Below are 19,537 nucleotides of genomic sequence, written 5' to 3'. Positions count from 1 at the left end.
AGACTAATACAAGCAGGAAAATTAAATTATTCTGTTATTCTTGATTTATAGCAGTTGTTCTTTATATACACTGTAAATGCCTAACTGGTATTTGTGGTTAAGAAGAGTAAATATTTCACTCTGATTATTAATAGTAATGAACCAGAGAATTAAGCAGGTTCTTGTTTTAAAATACAACTCAGAAAATCCCGGATTGTGGCTTTGTGCTGAATAAAATTAACATCTTCAAAGTTTATGCATTGAAGTTTTTATAGGCAATAAAATAACATGGTTACTACTTATATATTAAGTTCATTAAAATGTTAGGGATTAAGCCAGGGATTTATGTTCAGGGTAGGCTTATTTGATTCAGGACTTGGATGGTGATTTAAATACTGTTATTACAAAAATTCTAAAAAAGATTCTAATAATTAACTCACACAAAGATCTCAGCCTTTCAGGGTCAGTTTATTACATACTATGAATAATGAATGGTGATACTTGCATAGCGTTTTCAGATCAGTACTTTCTAAAGGAGAACAGAAGTGAGGCATAAAGAAGGACCATGTTCAATCCACAGCTGCATTGGTCTGCTGGTAGCAGAACTAGGTGTAGCACTCAGATCTCCTAAATTTAGCAGTGTTTACACTACTGGACCAAAGAACCACTGAAACGATTGGACTGTATGATGTTATGGTGTGTCTTGGTAGGAGTAATTTCTGGTAGTGTAATTCTACATGTCTGTTAGTATTAAGGTAGTGGAGAAGGGCCTGATACCTGTCAGATTTTAGAATCTCAGATTTTAAGTTGTTTGCTATTGGCTGCAACTTTAGCCAAAAGACAGGTTACTTCAAAAAGAGTAAAAAAACTTGTTTTAAAAAATTAAGAAACTAGAGGCCTAAATCAATAGTACTTGGCAGTTTTTAAAGCCTTAATGATTTATCACACATCGAGAATACAATTTCAAAATAAACATGGTATTGGAATACTCCCCATGAATATGGTAGTCAGAGAAAGCCTTTGTAAAGTTAAATCATTAAAGGGAAAAATTACTTTTATTTCTAAGTATTATGACTTCCTGCTGGTTAATGTATGTCAAAAATTAATCATTTTGTTACACTGCAGTGTGATTTTGTTGCAGAATAGGTGTAAACTGAACCTTATGATTCAGATGTCTGTCATAAAGCACTGACTGATGAAAGCTACCAGTATGACAATGCCATTTGAAGGTATGACTGAGGAACACATTCCACTTCCCAGCACTTCTGTTCTTTTTCTGTATTCTGTAGGATGAAGAAGAAGAATCAAGCAAATTAGAAACAGATGAGAAGATACTCCTGGATCCTAACAGTGAGGAAGTTTCTGAGAAAGACGCAAAGCAAATCATTGAGTGAGTCTTCCTTAAGTGCTATTTTTTAGGAACTATGATTTCTTACAGTGACATTTCACAAGAGTAGCTTTCTCTAAATTAAAGTGATTTGTTGTATCTGGAATAAATATCTGCAGAAGAAGCAATATGATCATTTAATACTCTTTATGGTCTTTACTGTACTCTGTATAGTCTGTACTCTTTATAGTCTTGCACCCTTTGGTGTAGTCACCTCACTCACAGCTGACGACTTGAACTGTTTCTTAAGATGTATCTATGTAAGCCATGGCAGAAAATACTTGTTTGTAGGAATTCACTCAGATTCTTTTTCTGCTTTCCAGGACAGCCAAACAAGATGTGGATGATGAATATAGCATGCAATATAGTGCTAGAGGGTCTCAGTCCTACTACACTGTTGCTCATGCAATCACTGAAAGGGTGGAAAAGCAGTCTTCCCTTCTTATCAATGGCACATTAAAACATTATCAGGTGAGAAATCATTAAAACAATAAAATACCTAAACCTTGGAATTATGCCCAACATTTCAGTGTGGTATTTCAAATGCCAAACTGAAAATTGGTTAAAAAAATACAAAGGCTCTAGAAGGTTGCAATTTGGAAATATGGACATAGCAATGACACGCGTCACAGATAATGCTACATACATATTGCTTGAATAATACAAACTTTCTCTTCATTGCAGGTGAATAATATATTGATTTTGGTATCCTTCTCATTGACTTGTAATTTAATTTTTACCATTTTAATTTGTGGTGTATTAACAGTATTTTCCTTCTTCCAATAGTTTAAAGTTTAGAATGTTATTTTTTAATTAAGGTCCTAATATTTTGGGGAAGTGATAAAATTTGAAAATAAGAAAAATATTCTGCTATGGAGGTTGGTGTCACATGTTCTTCACAGACTTTAACTGGGTTTAGTAACTAAGAACTTTGGTATTTTGATATAAGCTAGATTCACATGTAATTGAAAATGTCCTTGATGCATATTTTCTACACTTCTGCTGTCATACAACTTTCTAGTTACCTCCAATAACCCGCATCTTTTCTCTAGTCAGAGCAATGTGTGTGTGTGTATATATATATATCGACATAAAGAATAATGACACTGATAAGACAGCTTTCCTCTACTTGATTCTGAAGCGACTTTGTACATGGGCCATACAGTGACACTACAGACTCCAGTTAGCTCTGGATGACTTAAAAGTAAATATGAATCAGTCCACATGTATGTAAAGTCAGTATATTGGCGTTATTATTTTGGATACTGTCTTGCAGAGAGAGCAGATGATTACTTCAGGAGTGTATTGTAGAGTTTTCCCTCTGAACTTTCTCAGGCCACCAATTTCCTGCTCTCTCCATGCATGAGACACACCAAAACTCTGGATATGAGAAGCAGAAACTTCATCAGTACTGTGATACACACATGTGGATATCTGTCTGACAACGAAATAGTGCTTTCTAGCAGTATTCCTTGGAGTGTGAAATTCTGTTATGTAGACATTGCTAAGCTACAGAACTTTGTCTTCCTTGCAGCTCTGGAATTTTATACACAATGCATATTTGGACAAAGATGGCCTACTCTGACGTAGAGTTTTAGATGGCAGATATTAAGTGGACTTGTGCTACAAGAGCTTTAGCATAGTAGTGATACAGTTGGCAAGTGTGAGGCTTACGTGTTTGGTGCAGTTTGGACAAGTTTGGTTTTGAAAGATTTTAATCGATACAAGCAATTCTTATGAAATACAAAAAGTTTTAGAATTTGAGAGTGTTGAAATTAAGGAACCAATACCTACAGTGGTGTTTCTCAGCCTTACTATGAGTGTCTCTGTTGTTTTGTGTGCAGTAGAAAAACGTTTCTACATGAAATCTGACTTCATCTTACAGAGTGTTTTAAACAGGAATAATGATTTCCATGTAAAGATACACAGGGGTCCCCATGCATATAGTATTACTAAAGGAAGTCCAACTTGTGAGTAGACAGGGACATCAGAACATCTGTTCCATACTGCTGATTTATTATTAATTCATTTTGTGGGTTTTAAACAACTGAAACTCTTACTCTTTGTTTCAGCTTCAGGGACTGGAATGGATGGTTTCTCTCTATAATAACAATCTGAATGGAATTTTAGCAGATGAAATGGGACTAGGAAAGACAATACAGACTATTGCTCTCATCACTTACCTAATGGAGCACAAAAGACTCAATGGGCCCTATCTCATCATTGTTCCCTTGTCGTAAGTAACAGGTCTCATTCTGGCATTGTTGTTCTAAGCATGGCAGATTGGTTTATTTGGAGCACAGCACACTAGCAAAACCAGAAAGCTGGTAAAATACTTGATGCTATTAATTTTGGCAAACTGTATTGAACTTACTGCAATTCACGGTTAAGCCAAAAGAGGGGGATGTTTTTTCTTTCATATTTCATGCATGCACTTCACCTTTCAGCTTTTAACTCTGATATTAAAAATCTGCTGCTTAATTCTTTAAGCAGCTGGTGCCTCATCTGCTATCGTGCAAGCATGCTTTATTGAGATTGATCTTTTAATTACTGTGTAGGTAGCCCTGGATATATGTAGCCTTAATTTGTAAACACACTTTTGTCAGGTGTGCATTATGTGCATTATGATTGTTTATTGTGCTGCCTCCCTTTTTGCTTTTCCTTATCTTTCCATAATGCTGCTTATTTTATAAATTTATTTGAATACATTTTCCTTTCTTTAAAGGTCAGGTGTGGGTTTTAGTGGCTCGAATGGAAAATATCAGCCATTGTAGAACTCTTACAGGATGTTGAGGATTTTTGTGTGTAATTGACTTGATTGATGTTGAGAGGGTTCCTGGTAATTTCATTAGCTAATTTGTCCACCAATTGTACTGAGCATGAAAATTTTTTCTAGAATTAGGATAAATTTGATTTGTGGTCATCTCTTGATTTCTTTTGAGGTGTCCTGTCTTCTGGCTGTGCTGCAGTGGTAACTGAATAACTATCAGGCTTACTGTATGAATACAAATCATAAATTTAGTTTGAAAAGAAACACCTGTGAGAAGGCCTACAAAACAAAAATAGGGGGAGTGTTTTTAATGTTAATTTTCATGTGGGCACAGTAAAAATCTGATTTATTTTAAGTACTGTAGTGTTTTTTTTTAAAAGTGAGAGGAGCTGAAAGTTCTTTTTTGTATATATACATTTTAAAAGCTGCCTTTCTTTGCCTTTACTGCATTGCTAGTATTGCTGCCATCACTGGTCTACTAAGAAGGAAAAAAAGAAAGCAAGCTGAAAAACCTCAAGGTTACTTTTGACTGTTGTCTCATGATAGCAATTAGCTTCACTATAGCAACTTTTTTGTTGAGATGAAACAACAGAAACAGATCCTCACAGTGGCAGTGGTGGCACTACGAGTAGTTCTGCTCAAGTAGAGCACAGACAAAGTAATTATCAATTTCATTGGGCTGCATTTGAAAAGCTGCAATGACCATTTTTGGATGATAAGTCTAGTATAGAAGAACTTACAAGTCTATTTTTTTGTCCAGAGATACTCTTCTTATTGTTAATACATTCCAAAGTATAAAAGTTCATGTAAAACACTACTTTTATGGGTTTCAAAAAGGGCCATGAATATAAGCTGAATGAGTGTTTCACACATTTTTCTCTGGTTACTTCCCTCTGAGATGCTTGTATGTTATTGCAGTATATGAAGTGCATTTTTAAAATATGTTGCTATTTGTGGGGGTTGATTACATAAAATGTGTTGAAAAGCTGGCAACCACTTGGAAACATTTATAAAGTTTGATCTGCAGATGATGAAACATGTTACTTTTTCTCTATAATCTCTATGATAGGACTTTATCCAATTGGACATATGAATTTGACAAATGGGCTCCTTCTGTGGTGAAGATATCTTACAAGGTTTGATTTGCTTTTTATATGACTGTAGAATTGAAGGAATGAGAAGTAGAGACAGTTTTTCCTCTGTCTCTGCAAGCCTTTAAACTATCTGCTCGTCAGGTTTTGTTATGCGTATCAGGTACTAAGCAGTATGAGTTAATCATTCTAAGAAGGCTGTCATAAACTGTGACTGTAGAAGTAAGACAACTGCAAATCATTGTACAAAATGCAGAATAAAATCGTTAATTATCACATTTGGAAAGCTTCTGCTGAGAGTTAGGAATCGTAGCTACCTAACATTTTATTCCTAGCTAAATACTTTCTTGTGTGGCTACTGAGTATTGCTAAAGCCAAGCAATTTGTAGGGAGACCAGACCACTGGCTTTATATTTCCATGCATTCCATAAGCAGCTTTACAGTCTAGCGGCAATTTAGGGAAAGCGCTCTGAGAAGGTCTGGAATTAGGTCAATGTATTACTCACAGTATAGTAGGATTGCAGGTTCATGTGGTTGCTTATTGTCTGCTCATTCATAAAAACAATGTTTCTTCTTCATCAAAGAATAACAACTCATACACCTCTCTCTTTTAGGGTACACCTGCAATGCGCCGCTCACTTGTTCCTCAGCTTCGAAGTGGAAAATTTAACGTTCTTTTAACGACTTATGAGTACATAATAAAGGACAAACATATCCTTGCTAAGGTAATTTTAAATATTATCTCTTTACAACAAGACCCAGACACCTTCAAATGGTGCATACCACAGAACACATTTTTGTTTTATAGGGAAATTCTCAGTTGTTTCATCCTTCAATAGAAGTCAACCCTTTAATTTACATTCCTGTTCCTCAGTTTATGATTGAACTACTCAGTCACAGCTCTTCCTTATATAAGCACCAGGATTTTCCTTAATGTGGTCAGGGTACTAATTCCTTTGTGCAGTTCTGTCATTCTGTCTGTCCTGTATACCTGTCTGTCCTTGGAAGAATATGTCTGTTTTCACCTCTGTGTAATATTCAGCCTAATCTCTATCAGTGACTTTTAACTTTTTCTGTTATTTTTGTCCTGGAGCTCACACTTATTAGGGTCCTTCCAGCTACATAGTCACTTTTCCCTACATGGCTAAATAGTTTCCTATTCCATGAATTTGGTATCTAGACTAAAGAGTCTACAGAACATTGCAGTTCTTATGGGCTCACTGTCTCTCTACAACTGGATATCAAATATAATGAATTTGAAAAAACTGTACTGTAAGGCATGTCCATGTGCATACAAAGCAGAGGTATTTTGCTATACCAAGAAACCATATTGGTCCTCCTGTGGTTTTGTTGTTCATTTTCACTTCATGTATTACATACTGCATTTGCTGCATTTTACTTGTTTGTCCTCTGTAATAAAAAGGCAGTGCATTTTCTTAGCATCATTCTGAATGCTTATAAATAGCTTGAGACTACATAATGTACCTTTTCCTTTATTTTTTGCACTCTTTCTGAAAGATAGGAAGGATAGCACTATGCCACTCATCCTGTCCTGGGAGAAGGAAATAGGTAGCATCTGTAAAAGTACAAATGCAGGTTTTCCTAGTCTTATGGTCAGTCTGGCACTTGTGTTGAGTGTCCATGTTGTAGTACAGGTGGTAGCAGAGAGCTGGAACAACAGCTTTCAACATCTGCTGTGACCACATTGAAGATTTCGTATTAAAAAATAGAAACTTTAGTTGAAAATTCAGTAACTGAGATGATTTTAATTATGCTGCTTTCTTCTCAAGTAAAAATATAGGACCAGCTGAAGCAAAATAAAATTCAGGGTTGCTGTTGTTTTTGAGCATACTTTATCTGAAAATACTTTTGGTCTCCTGTCAAGGTTATTGTTGCAGACAGATTTATTTGCAGTTTATGTGGTTTCTTTCTTCCACTGTGAACCATATTCTGACCTTGAGAGCCAGTCATTCTAATCTCTTTCCCAGAAATGGAAGGAAACTGCTGTTAGCTGTTTCAGTTCCAGTCAGAATTCAACATCAGATTGAGCATACCTAGTGTTTATCTCTATGTTTGTTGCCAGCAAGGACACTGATAGTTGCTTGATGTTTAATTTGGCTTTCCTCAAGGTTGAGACTGATGAGTGTGTCAGGCTTTAAGTATTTTTGTTCTATACTTGTTGGGAGGAACTTGACAAAATCTGGCCTGTTCTAACTTTGCCAACGTTTTCTTTCAGATTCGGTGGAAGTACATGATAGTAGACGAGGGCCATAGAATGAAGAACCATCACTGCAAGCTGACTCAGGTCTTGAATACTCACTATGTGGCCCCTCGGCGAATTCTGCTGACTGGGACTCCGTTGCAGAACAAATTGCCTGAACTTTGGGCTCTTCTCAATTTCCTTCTTCCAACCATTTTCAAGAGCTGCAGCACCTTTGAACAGTGGTTCAATGCTCCATTTGCCATGACTGGAGAAAGGGTACTGTGGCAGTGGGTTTTTTTTATATATCTGAAACAAACCACTTTGATAAAAGCAGAAGAGAACCTACACAGAAGGGATTAGTGTTTGAACCTGCACTGGTACTTGGGGATTTAACAGAACTATAAACGACCCCTTTTTTATAGTTTCAATGTTTAAAGTTTACTTTTTTGACTCTGAGTCAGTTTAATTGTAAGATGCAAATAATTACTGCAGATTCTTAACTTTCCATGTGAGAGAAGACATTACTAAATATATTTGAACTTCCTTGTAGTGACTTTTATAAACTTCTCCAGGTGGACTTAAATGAGGAAGAAACTATTCTGATCATCCGTCGTCTCCATAAAGTGCTTCGGCCCTTCTTGCTGAGAAGACTGAAGAAGGAGGTTGAGTCTCAGCTGCCAGAAAAGGTATGCAATGAGAGGAGTTTTGGAAGGAGATTGATTAATATTCTGTCTAAGCATTAACTAATGTCCCATTTTCAGATTTATTTTGCAGAAGAGGACTTCTTTAGTGTTTGTTTATACCTCTTCAGAGAGAGCTGGCCACTGAGGAAGCCTGATTACCTGAAGTGTCTGAATTCTCAGGATTCCTCACCAATCTTAAATGCCTTTGTTGTAGCCACTGTGAGATAGGCAACTCCTTTGCAATAGAGTCTGGTTTGAATTTATAAGTCAGCCATACACTGAGGATAAAATTCTGTCCTGTACCATCCTCATTACACTGGGTTGAAGTTAGTTCACTGAAATTTCCGAAGGACTACTGCACTTTATAAAGCTGGCACAATTTGGTCCTCTATTATCATTCCAGGGGTTGTGTGAACTGACTTGTTGAAATTGCACCAATATTTTTAACTAGTGGCATTTTAATTCAGAACATAAAATTATTTTCTGATTTCAAAGGTAAAGGTTTTTATTTCTGGGTAACTCATCTTGACCCACTATGTCCTCCTCTGTAATTCTACATCCCCCTTCCCAAACTAGCAACAGCAACTAAAATTTGAAAAAAGTAACTTTGAAGGTGTGATAAGGAAATGTTGGTTTTAAGGTAAACTGGATTAAAACCATACCGAACTGAACTACTTGTAAAATGTGTTATGAACTGACTAGCTAAATGAATGAAGAACTCTGTGCAGATGCTTAGAGACAATACAAAGTAAGGCATTTTGAAATTATTTTTCATCTTTATAATCATGTCAGCACTACTACTGTTGCAAATTTCTCTTCCTTCAAATGTCAAATTCTCAGTGCCCTCAGAAGCATTTATTTGAGAATAAAATATGCTTGTATTTGAAAATAATACTGAAATCAGGCCACTGTATTTGATAAATCCAATAATAGGCATTACAGAGGGAAAATATTCAAGTTGCATACACATACACACTCATACTCAGAACACCATGTTTCTTTTTGTTGCCATTATCTTGAAAAAAGGAGTTTATCTAGCCATGAGGATTGAACTTGAGGACTGAAGCCTGAATCAGGTTCATTTGCTCTTGCAAATATTGGTGAAGAAGCCATTGAAGAAAGTCACTTCTCTTCATGAAGTTAATACTCCTGTGTTTTTGAGAAGAAAATAAGTTGTTAATTTTCTTCTGGTTTATTAATTCAACATTAGGAATATATGCATTGTCTTTTTTTCACACCTTGGAAGGTTTCTAGCTGCTAGGATGGTTATCTTACAGGTTTTATTTGACATAATTTACTAAAATCATAGTGATTATAATCTGGACAATGGGCAATAGAAAAAAATACGTAAAATTGGTGTGTGAAGTCTTTTTGTTACTGTTTTAAAATCTGTTACGCAGTCAAAAACTAAATGTAGTTTTACGTAGCTGAACAAGTCAGGCTGAATGTAGGAGTCATACAGTACTGTATTAATTCCTTGTGTTTTAATGGATGTTGACAAAATGGTGTATTTCTGTGACAGCCTAGATAAACATGCCAGTTAAACTCTGTGAGGGATTCTTAATTGCTAGATATACAGTGATGCTATTTTCTAATGCTTTGCTTGGTATTTTTATAATACTTAACAGACTCAATAAATGCCATTGGTTATTAAACATAAAATACTTCTTCAGTTGCAAGTTAAAGATAAAATTAATTTTAAATTATTTTTTAGATTTTAAAACTTACAGAGTGAGAAATAAAGTATGTTTGGTAATCCTGCAGTTGCATCCTTAGGATCCAACTGTCTCACTGCAGCTGTGACTTATGGATAGCCTTTTGAGGTACTCATTTCTGTGCTTGCAGTTGGATTGCTGGTCATTGAAATTTTATGTGGTGTTGTGGTACAGGTAAGGTGTTATGGTGCAGATAAAAGATTAATAGCAGGTTGTTTTTTTATTAGTTCTAGAATGGCAAGAACCTGCAGTTAGATCCTTCTAACATTATTATGTCAGTGTGTTTATGATTTTTGTTGGTTTTTTTTTTTATACCAGGTGGAATATGTGATCAAATGTGACATGTCAGCTCTTCAAAAGATCCTGTACCGTCACATGCAAGCCAAGGGAATCCTTCTCACAGATGGTTCTGAAAAAGACAAGAAGGTACAAAAGAAAGACTAAAATATGAAGGAGATCATAGATTATGAGTAAACCTGTTAACAATATGATTTCTGTTTCATAAAATTAATGTGTAGTCTCTTAATGCAGATATCTCTCATTGGAAGAGAAATTTCAGGCACACCTTTCAATTACAAGACAGTAGCTATTCACAGGCAGAAGATACTGCTTGTATTCAATATAGTTGTGGTGCCTTTCTGCAAACAGGCCCTGTTTGAGAGAAAACTGCATTTCCCTTGGCTGAGCTTAGTTCAATAATATATCTGAATAATTGTGATTGTGGCAGTGGTGGCTACAGAAGGTCATTTATCTTGTCTTTCACACCTATTAGTTAAGTCTTGTTTCAGTCAGCTAGGACTGTATACTTGCATTCATCTTTACAACATCTGTTGGTGACAAAACTCTTTAAGAGATCAATAACATTCAAAGTCATATCTCAGATTTAGACTTTGTATTAGTAAATGCTGATTATGCTGTCATGGGGTTGATCCAGTCAATTCAAAGTAAAGAAATTGCCATTCATCAACTTTTCACATGATAACAAATTTGAAATATTGCAGTAAAAGTGAAATACTTTCAACAGACACTGCAGAATATCTAGAATGTAAGAGTTTCAGTTTGCACCCTCTTGTGTGTGTATTGCTGATGCAGTGCACATACAGTCTTTCCATAATCCTTTTTCATATGGCATTGGTACTATAGGTGATTTTTCTATTCAGCATCTTACCTTACCTTTCTAGTTTGTTGCAGTCAAATTGTTTTCTTTACTGATGCTTAATTAAACTCCAGAAAAAGGGTTCTTTTCCACTGAATACTGAAATGCATCTTCATAGTCCGAACACTTTTTAGACATTAATTCATGTTCCTCAGTTGTATTTTTAATGCAGTTTTGCAATTTGATGTCTTTGTATTTGTCCTAAAAATTTCATTTTGTATCACAGTTTTCTACTTCCTTTTCTGGTCTCTTTCTTTCATCTGCTCAGATGCTTTTGTGCATTTTGTCCTGCCTGTTTCTCTAACTGATTAACCAGTCAAAATTGCCTTTTCTGTCTTCTGAACACTTCCCTTGCTTCCTCTCTCCCCAAGGAGCTAAAACTTTTCTGTTTGTGCGACCCTCTCTTAACTAGTTTTTATCTTTAAATGTCAAATTAAGCTCTGTTATCACTGCTACCTGTTGTCAGCAGAGTCAAGTGGTTATTAAGACCGCTTGGCTTCCATGATCAAACAACCATTGTGTTAGGAAAAAATCTTGTCTTTCTGCAGCTCTGGCCTGGACCCAGCTGAGATAAGAGACAACTCTCTCAGATGGAAAGCTCTAGGAAATTATTTTTATAACAAATATGAACTGCTTTTTTTGAGAAAATCTGGGACAGTCTTGGAAAGAGCAAAACAAGGTTTTAAATACATGAAGTGCCCACTTCAAATGGATAATCTGTTCTCTAGCTAAAAGTTATGATTTCAGTGTACTTCCCAGAAAAGACTGGAGTAATGCTAATATATATTATAATCAAGTACTGTATTTTCCCCTAGTTTACAGCTCAAAATTGGTAAATTGTTTTGGCTGAGATTTTTAAAATAAATCGGAATTAGTCATATAGTAAGCTTGGAATATTGATGCCACTCCGATTATATTTTTATAAGATGGCAACAAAACAAAACAAAATGGCATTTGAAAGCAACATGTTTTGGCCAATGTTAATGTGATAAAATGTTCTCAAACTTACACTGACCAGCTGCAGTTAGTTTTTACCCATACAGTTTGATCTGGCACACCTGACTTATCTGATGAGTGTCTTGGTTCTACAAGATCAACTGTAGTGTGTTTTTGATAATATACTTCCTTAAATAATTAGATTACTCACTAATTTGGTAAGCTTTAACATTTTAGTACCTGTGGCCTGATGTTTTACTTGGCCTGGAATGAGAAACACATATATTGAGTTAACAGACTGGAGATGTTACTGTGGAATTGAAAAGAATCCAGCTAGAATTACTTCCTGTTGTAGGCTTCAGACATACCGGAGTTTGTATCATTTCATAATAATAGTATAAATAATCAGGACAGTAGATTCACCAAGAGTACTGTGGGTAGAAATGTAGTGCACTTCATGGATTACTTACAGGTCTTCTTTTTTTCATGACAGAGCATCCTTATGGCAAATAAATTTATATAGCAAGACAACTGTACAATAGTTTTTTTATTTTTGTTATTTTGGTTTCGCCTGGTTTGTTTTTTTCTTATTGGGGAGTATTGTTGTTTCTTTTGGTTTTGTTTTGGGTTTTTTTATTAGTGATGTAGTGCTTGGGTTTGGGGTAGAAATATTTTGAAAGTATATTCATAAGCTAAGAAGTAAATCATTTGGTCTGCATTGTTTGTACTCATAGGGAAAAGGCGGAGCTAAAACTCTTATGAACACTATCATGCAATTGCGAAAAATATGCAATCACCCCTACATGTTCCAGCACATTGAGGTAAGACTGATAGGTTTGATTTTTAGAGTTGTTTTTATTCAGATGGCTAGGATAATAGAAAACTGCTGCTAAAACTTATGTGTGTGGGAGGGGACTTCTCTGTCTACATAATTTATACTGGAAAGGACAGATTTGAAAAAAACAAGTGTCATTTTTCAATTGATAATCCAAAGTCTATTTTTGAGGTATTCAATTTTATGGAGCAGTGTCTTTAAAAAGTGAAGGGTTTTTTTTATTAATTCAAGGCAATTCAGAGCAACTTGGTATTCACATACAGCAGATTTATTATGTATAGACTCTGGTTCAAAATGTCACGTGTAGAATCTTTGTAGTTAGCGGACTGCTAATTTTCTACAGTGTCAACTACAATTGTTTTATTCCATTCATCTTGTTTTTTTCTGTAAAAATGCACTATTTATGTAACATCTCTCAATAGGACCTATGTATATGAATATATCTGAAAAGATAGAAAGTGTCATAGATATCTGGAATATAGCCAAATTTATGAAAATACAATAATTACCTATTGTGATTCAAGATGATGATGATCATGAGGAGGAGGAGTAGTAGTAGTAGTAGTAGTAGTATTGTAGTTTTCACTATTTGTGATCTTGCATGCTGAATAATTAAATGGTGTAATTTGCAGATGGATCTTCTACTGATTAGTGTAAATTAATTAGTATTCTAGTATTTGTAACCTGGTAGAAGGTATGCTACAGAAGCAACTTCCGCAAATCGTGAATTTTAAATAACAGCACACGAAAACATCAAGCAGAGCACCGTTGCCACAAGGTGGTTTCCAGGAGTATGAACATCATTGAACTCAAACCACAGTACTCATGTGTTTAATTTGATTTCTATAAGAATGCATTGGTTTTGGTTTCTGTGTAGTTTGTAATATGTTTATTGCTTGTAACTTTGCAGGAGTCCTTCGCTGAACACCTGGGCTACTCAAATGGTGTCATTAACGGGTAACTCTGTTTTTCCTGCAGTCCATAGTGTTGTATTGGAACTAATGATCATATTCTTTTTCTGGAAGCTACGTGTTAGGAAACTCAAGCATTTTATACAGAGGCAGAAGAAGTACAGGGTACATATGTAAAACAAAACCATACAAAGGCAGAGAAAATACAGAGCACATATGTAAAGCAAAATCTAGTAGTATTAGAGGTATTATAAGATCTTTTCATTACTATCCATCTCTTTCAGGATGGCAGACAAAAAATACTTGTGTCTTCCTTTCCTCTTATTTTGAAATAATATACCATCTGAAATCAATTGGGATGACTCTTCAAAGACATCTGTTAGGATTTTCTTCTTTCTTGTTACTTTTGCTTTATACTTTTCCTTCTTTACTATCTCTTTTCCAAATTAGAGTAGCATTTCTTCCATTATCTGAAATGAAGAAGATTTGCTTTATTTTTCTTGACATTCTGTGCAACTGTCAAGTTAATGAATGGTTTCTAAACAAAAAGTGTGTAACATTCACCTAACTTTCTTCCTGTTTAGGTGTTAATGATTTTTTTTTTTTTTTTTAAGTACCAGACTGTTTGTGTCCTTAGCTAGTATACCAGAATACTTGTCTCCTAAACAGTTTAGTCTTTGGCTGATTACAGATGTATGCATATCAGAAGACTGTGTATCTTCTGGATTTTGTGCCATTGCTAATGATAAATGGTGTTTTGAAAGTACAGACTCAAGGCTAGAGAAAAGTTGCATGAAGTTTATTTTAATAAAGTGTATCACTGTGGTACTGATTTAGACATTCTGTTTGCTTCTATTCATTTTCTGGGTTATGGGTTGCATTTCAGGGCTAGAAGTTGGTTTTGCAATTCTTTGCATGGAAGACAAAAGAACAGCTAATCAAAGCGATACACTGTTCAGGATGACTAAGGTTGTATGGCTAAAGAGTGTATCTTACATCCTATATCAGACTCCTGCCACTATCTCCATATATTAATTTTGTTTGCAGTATTTTACTTCCATGTGCATAATAGTTGAGTGGAAAGGGAGTTGTTTCCAACAAATGCCTGATGAATAAAATTTGTAACTGTAGTTGCAATTGAAAGTTGTTTTAAATGCCAGCTGAAAGCAAAATAGCAGATGAATGTCTTAGGTTATAGAATGCTTATCTAGCTGAGAAATAACATTTATTTTAATAAATAAGGAAAATGAATTGTTGAAAGCAGTTTTTGTAATTGAAGAAAAATCGGGAAAACAGGACTTCACGTGTTTATTTTAATCAACATTTACAATTTTAAAGAAAGATAAGTACTTTTAGTCTTGTTTAGGTTAAGTAAATTAGTCTTTTTGTTATACTCTGACATGATAATGACTACAGACTTTTAAATGTGGGCTTATTCTGGCATTTACTTGCTGCTTCTCTCCAACAGAGCTGAACTTTATCGGGCCTCAGGGAAGTTTGAGCTACTCGATCGTATTCTACCAAAGTTACGAGCTACTAACCATCGTGTGCTTCTTTTCTGTCAAATGACATCACTCATGACCATTATGGAAGACTACTTTGCATTTCGAAATTTCCTTTACCTGCGTCTTGATGGTAAGCTAAATGGAGAAAAAGAATAAGTAGTAAGATAAGAGGTAGTATCCTTCATTATTTTGGGCCTGGGTTCTCCTCCTAGTGTTTTCATAACAGTGCTGTGACTATACAAAAGTGAAAACAGGTTCAGAATAATATTTCTTAATCATGCAAGTGTATTTACCATGAAATTATGTCAGTAGACGCTTCAATGGCAGTTTACTAGAATTTCCTGTATTCTTGCAGACAAGGTACAGAGAAAGACCTACTTTTGCTTGTATTGGTAGAAGTAATTTTCTCTGTCTCTTTCAGTGTTTTATCTATTTAACCTGCAGACCATTTGGTCAGTGGATTATTTTGACAAACATTCGAGTCTATTCCAGGAATGCAGATTATGTGTGAATTTGCTGCTTAGAGGCTCGTCTCTTTTCCACACAGAGTTTAAAATCCAGGGTCCCAATCAGTCTTCACTGATATCTAAGTTGCCTGAAAATATTCTCATGATAAGAGATGATAAAGCCAGTGTTAGGCCTAAATTCCAATGGAATAAATTCATTTTTATCTGTTTAAAATTCAACCGCTATCCTTCACAGAATAGCTGAATTTCGGTTTGATGCCAGAATTTCACAGGAAGATCAAAAGCCTGAATTTTTTCATGTATAGATACATTTTATTACTTCGAACGAAAAGATGGTTTAGAAACATTTTAGACAGTAATACCTTTATTCTGTTCAGTGTCTCTGTTGCATGTTCAGTATCTTTGTGGATGATCTGGATGAAAGGATTGAATGTACTCTCAGTAGATTCACAGACAGCACCAAGCTGTGTGGGAGTGTTGATGTGCTGGAGGGCAGGCAGGCTCTGCAGAGGGATCTGGACAGGCTGGATCATGGGCCAAGGCCGTGCTGTGAGGTTCAACAAGGCCCAGAGCTGGGTCCTGCCCTCGGGTCACAACAGCCCCAGGCAGTGCCACAGGCTGGGGCAGAGTGGCTGGAAAGCTGCCCAGAGGAAAAGGCCCTGGGGGTGCTGGTGACAGCAGCTGAACAGGAGCCAGCAGTGCCCAGGTGGCCAAGGAGGCCAATGGCATCCTGGCCTGTGCCAGCAATAGTGTGGTCAGCAGGAGCAGGGCAGGGATTGTCCCCTGTACTCAGCACTGGAGAGGCTGCACCTCAAATCCTGTCATTTCTGGGCCCCTCAGTTTAGGAAGGAAAGAGGTGCTGGAGCATGTTCAGAGTAGGGCAGCAGTGCTGGGGAAGTGTCTGGAGCTCAAGCCCTATGAGGAGCAGCAGAGGGAGCTGGAATTGTTTAGCCTGGAGAAAAGGAGGCTCAGGGGTGACCTGATCCCTCTCTACAACTGCCTTAAAGGAGGGTGCAGCCAGGTGGGGGTTGGGCTCTTTTCCTCAGCAGCCAGTGACAGGGCAAGGGAGGACAGAGTCCTAAACTGCATCAGGGGAGGTTCAGGTGGGACACTAGGAGGCAGTTTCTTCACAGAAGGGGTGTTGGGCATTGGAATGTCCTCAGGAACCTGGGGAAGTCGCGGTTCCTGGAGGTGCTTAAGGAAAGATTGGATGTAGCACATGGTTGACTTGATAAGGTGGTATTTGACCAAAGGTTGGACTTGATGATCTCAAAGTTCTTTTCCATTCCATTTGATTCTCTAATTGACTCCCACCATTTTCTGAAAGAAGAATTAAAAATAGTTAATTCTATTCTTAGAATTAATATTCTTATTAATTCTAATTCCACCTGAGTTTTAAACCTGTTTGAAAGAAGTTTCCATTTTGGTCCTCTTCCATGTTGACGCTCTCTGCCTCATACTGAGCTTCTTTAATTGTGACCAGCTTTACTTACTGTTTTATCTCACACATAATACTATAGTACTACATAGGACAAACAGCATTTATCAGAATACTTTTTTTAGTAGAGAAGCAATGATTTAAGATAAATACAGAGAACAGTATAAGTGAGACTTGAAATTTCTTCTGAATATTTTTAACGGTGTTTTAAATTGACTCTTAGCTTCTTTCCTTATTCAGAAGAAAAAGTAGTACCAAGAAATATTTTCATCCTTTACAAATATTAATGGATATGAAGTCGAACCAGTATTATCCTTGAATGTAAAATGGGGTTATGAAATGAACGCACAAGTGAGCTATATCACCATATAGCTCTGCCATAGAATATGCCAAAATCATCTCAAGAACACATTAGCATGCTAACAAAGTCCTCTTTACACCTCTGGCCTGCATGTGTTTTAATATTTCTATTCAAGAAAGATAAATCACATTACATTTTAAATGTTTTAGATTACTTTACATCATGTATTTTTAAATTAATTCTTTTTCATGCCAGAATGTTTATGGCAGGACACAGTATGGTAAATACATCTCATTGTCTTTTTCAGGTAGTCCATTAAATTAGATGAACTCTTTTTCTTCTTTTTCAGTTTCATAATGACAGATACCTTTCATATTGGGATGCAGTCTATCCAGGTTCTGTCCAGCTTACATGGCGTGTTTCCAGCAAAGTCCATGTGCTTATTATGGGGTTCACTGTGTCACCAATGGGCCAGCAGTTTGGCTGTGTGATTGTGGTGGCTACAGGTGGGATGGAGTTAATTTTCCTCCTAGTGACCCATGTAATGCTGTGCTTTGCATTTTTGGTTCAGCAGGGTTTGTAGCACCACCAGTGGTGTCACCCCAGTGTTTGGCTAAGCAGCCCTTGCAGTGTCAAGGCTTTTTCTCCAGACACCTCTCACACCACCCCCAAGGCGAGTAGGCTGCATCGGACTAGGACCCAGATGAGACAGCTGACCCAGGCTGACCAAGGGGTTGTGAACAGCAATAAAACCTGAGGGAAAAGAAGAAGATGCAGGGATACAGCTTGTTATGGCATTTGTCTTCCAAATTAGTCTTTACAGGTGCTGAGGTCCTGCTTCCCAGAAAGCAGCTGGATGTCTGGTTGCTGCTGGGACATAAAATAAATTTCTTGCCTTGTCATTGCATACACACCTTTCACTTTCATTAAACTGCTTTCATCTCAGCACAGGAGCTTTTCTGTCTTATTTCCTCCCCATGTACTGCTGAGTTGGGGAGGGAGCAGGGTGTATCTGGAAGCCAGCTAGGGAACAACCCACCATAGTAATAAAAAAAATAAATTAATAATTTCATCTTCTATACATATATCACCCTCAAGATAGGACATTTTAAGAATTTGAAGTCTTTTGGTATTAACTATTACTCCGAAGGCAAATAGTGACATTTTGATAAATTTCTATATAAGTAGCTTTTAAAAATATTTAATGCTGCTGTAGCCAGGAGGTATTAATCAAAACTAGAGCGCTCTTCTGTTTGTATATAGTAGCTTCAGTTTAAATTTATGTGGGTTATAAAAAGGTATAACAATGTTAGCCAACATTTTAAGATTTACTTTAGAAATGTTAAAACAAATGCATTTAAAGAGGCCTTTAGCAGTTCATGTCTCAGGTGTGATAGGCAGTTGATATAAACATTCTTGGCCAGCATTATGGAAAATGTGTCAGAGATGTCAAAAAGCAGTGTACTAAAGTAACCCTTTCACATGTACTTTTGGTACCAGACTTTGTATTTATATTACTTCAATTCACCTCTTCATTATATGATATTTTTGATTTCTTTTTCAGGCACAACAAAATCAGAGGATCGAGCTGCTCTGTTAAAGAAGTTCAATGAGCCTGGGTCACAATACTTTATCTTCTTGCTGAGTACAAGGGCTGGAGGGCTAGGCTTAAATCTCCAGGCTGCTGACACTGTTATAATCTTTGACAGTGACTGGAATCCTCATCAGGTTATTTTTATTTTCTTATCTACATGAAATGTATAAAGAATCCCTGATATTTCTGGAGTTCCTTCTTTAAATAGATGATATATCCTGGGATGAAAGGAAAAAAATCAAGTGAGAGATAAAATGCTGCTTTGAGAGGAATTATTGAGGCAAACTACCACAATCAGGAAATGTTTTGGTTTGAATTGGTGAGCTAATTCTGCGCCTACATATATGTTTATATGAGTCTTGGGGTATCCTCAGTACTAGGAGTGTTACAAACCTGCTTCCTATGCATAACTGCACTCATTCTTTAACCCTTAGGATATAATAATCAGCTCCCTAGCCTTTGGTAGTTTGCAGTACTTTAGCAAAGGCTATGCTGAATACTACCTGTCTCATGAAATTAGGTGACCATGTGAGTACAGTAGTCTTGGCCTGAAGCACTGAACTTAT

General features: G+C 36.3%; 1 protein-coding gene across 7 annotated transcripts in view; it reads left to right on the top strand.

Moving 5' to 3' along the window:
• Nucleotides 1–19,537, top strand: part of SMARCA2 (SWI/SNF related BAF chromatin remodeling complex subunit ATPase 2) — a 118,712-nt gene that overhangs the window by 51,529 nt on the left and 47,646 nt on the right. For all 7 annotated transcript variants that reach the window (XM_086869057.1, XM_086869063.1, XM_086869062.1 and 4 more), the window contains 12 exons: nucleotides 1,269–1,369; nucleotides 1,690–1,837; nucleotides 3,439–3,602; nucleotides 5,206–5,272; nucleotides 5,842–5,952; nucleotides 7,464–7,706; nucleotides 8,003–8,116; nucleotides 10,147–10,254; nucleotides 12,655–12,741; nucleotides 13,666–13,712; nucleotides 15,135–15,301; nucleotides 18,942–19,105. In XM_086869057.1, the coding sequence (XP_086725183.1) occupies nucleotides 1,269–1,369; nucleotides 1,690–1,837; nucleotides 3,439–3,602; nucleotides 5,206–5,272; nucleotides 5,842–5,952; nucleotides 7,464–7,706; nucleotides 8,003–8,116; nucleotides 10,147–10,254; nucleotides 12,655–12,741; nucleotides 13,666–13,712; nucleotides 15,135–15,301; nucleotides 18,942–19,105 (1,521 nt within the window). The remainder of the gene's footprint in view (nucleotides 1–1,268; nucleotides 1,370–1,689; nucleotides 1,838–3,438; nucleotides 3,603–5,205; nucleotides 5,273–5,841; nucleotides 5,953–7,463; nucleotides 7,707–8,002; nucleotides 8,117–10,146; nucleotides 10,255–12,654; nucleotides 12,742–13,665; nucleotides 13,713–15,134; nucleotides 15,302–18,941; nucleotides 19,106–19,537) is intronic.

This window comes from Cyanistes caeruleus, chromosome Z (assembly GCF_971803275.1).
Source record: "Cyanistes caeruleus chromosome Z, bCyaCae1.hap1.1, whole genome shotgun sequence".
Lineage (NCBI taxonomy): Eukaryota > Metazoa > Chordata > Aves > Passeriformes > Paridae > Cyanistes > Cyanistes caeruleus.
This window is presented reverse-complemented; position numbering and strand designations above follow the sequence as displayed.